Source organism: Orycteropus afer, unplaced genomic scaffold, assembly GCF_000298275.1.
Source record: "Orycteropus afer afer isolate SDZICR_OR568_19922 unplaced genomic scaffold, OryAfe1.0 scaffold00281, whole genome shotgun sequence".
In the NCBI taxonomy this organism is placed as follows: Eukaryota; Metazoa; Chordata; class Mammalia; order Tubulidentata; family Orycteropodidae; genus Orycteropus; species Orycteropus afer.
The window spans coordinates 4,598,035-4,599,306 of NW_006921868.1; the positions used below are offsets into that span (position 1 = coordinate 4,598,035).

At 37.7% G+C, this 1,272-nt stretch overlaps 1 protein-coding gene across 1 annotated transcript in view; it reads right to left on the reverse strand.

Annotated features, from left to right (window-relative positions):
• Nucleotides 1–69: 69 nt before the first annotated feature.
• The window catches only part of TMC7 (transmembrane channel like 7), a 61,821-nt gene continuing 60,618 nt past the window's right edge, over nt 70–1,272 (reverse strand). The window contains exon 14 of the mRNA XM_007950593.1: nt 70–139. Coding sequence (XP_007948784.1) covers nt 70–139 — 70 coding nt within the window. The remainder of the gene's footprint in view (nt 140–1,272) is intronic.

Sequence of the window (1,272 nt, forward strand, 5' to 3'; positions counted from 1 at the left end):
GGTGTGCTTTGAAAACTCAGCAGAGTCACTAGGTCAGCTTATAAGCAAAACACATCAAAATCTTCAGCATCAGTCTAGCCGGTTCCTCATATCCTTTTGGGCTTCTGTTAGTTTCTGGATTAGATATCGCTTGTCACGACTTTCCTAAAAAAGGAAATGAGTTGGAAAAAACATTCACTATACTTAGACGTCAACAGCATTATTTTTCACCTAGTAAATTACCTATTACATTTGGGGCTAAAGATTCTAACTCCTGGACTTTGTTATTTTAAGGGTCCAAACTGGTTTGCCTCTTTTGTCCTTGTTCTCCACAATTCCTCTCCACACAACAACTTATGATCTTTTGAAAATACACACCAAGACTGGGAGAAAATATGTGAGAATGATATATTTGATAAGGTTTTAATATCCAAAAGAAACCTCCTACAACTCAACAACAAACAATTCACTTTAAACTTGGGCAAAGGGCTTGAATTGACATTTCACCAAAGAAGATATATAAATGGTCAATAAGATGTTCAACTATTGGTTATTTGGAAAATATAAATCAAAACCACAATTGAGACACTTTACTCTCACTAGGATGGCTATGGTCAGAAAAATGGAAAATAACAACTGTTGGCAATTATGTAGAAAAACAGAAACTCTTGTCCATTGCTGGTAGGATTTTAAAATGGTGCACCCACTATGGCAAACAGCATGGTGGTTCCTCTGAAAGTTAAACACAGAATTACCAACGATCCAGCAATTTCACTCCTAGGTGGCTACCTGAAAGAACTGAAAGCAGGAACAGAGATGGTTGTACACCAGTGTTCACTGCAGCACTATTCACAATAGCCAAAAGGTGGAAACAACCCAAGTGTCTATCAAGAAATGACTAGATAAGTAAAATGTGGTATATACATGCAATGGAATACTATCCAGCCATAACAGGAAATGAAGTCCTGATCCATGCTAGAACATGGGTGAACCTTGGCAACATCATGCTGAGTGAAATAAGTCACTCATAAAAGAACAAATACAGCACGACTGCATTCATATACAATATCTCGAAAGGCAAATGCATAGAGACCAAAGTTCATTAGTGGTTACCTGGGCTGGGTGGGAGGGGAAAAGGGACGTATTGTTCACAGGGCATGGAGTTTCTGTTAAGGGTGATGAGAAACTTTGGCAACGGAAAGTGGTGATGGTTGCACAACAAGGTGAATGGAATTAATGCCATTCAATTGTACATAAAAAATGATTGAAACAGCAAATTTTTGAAATATTTCA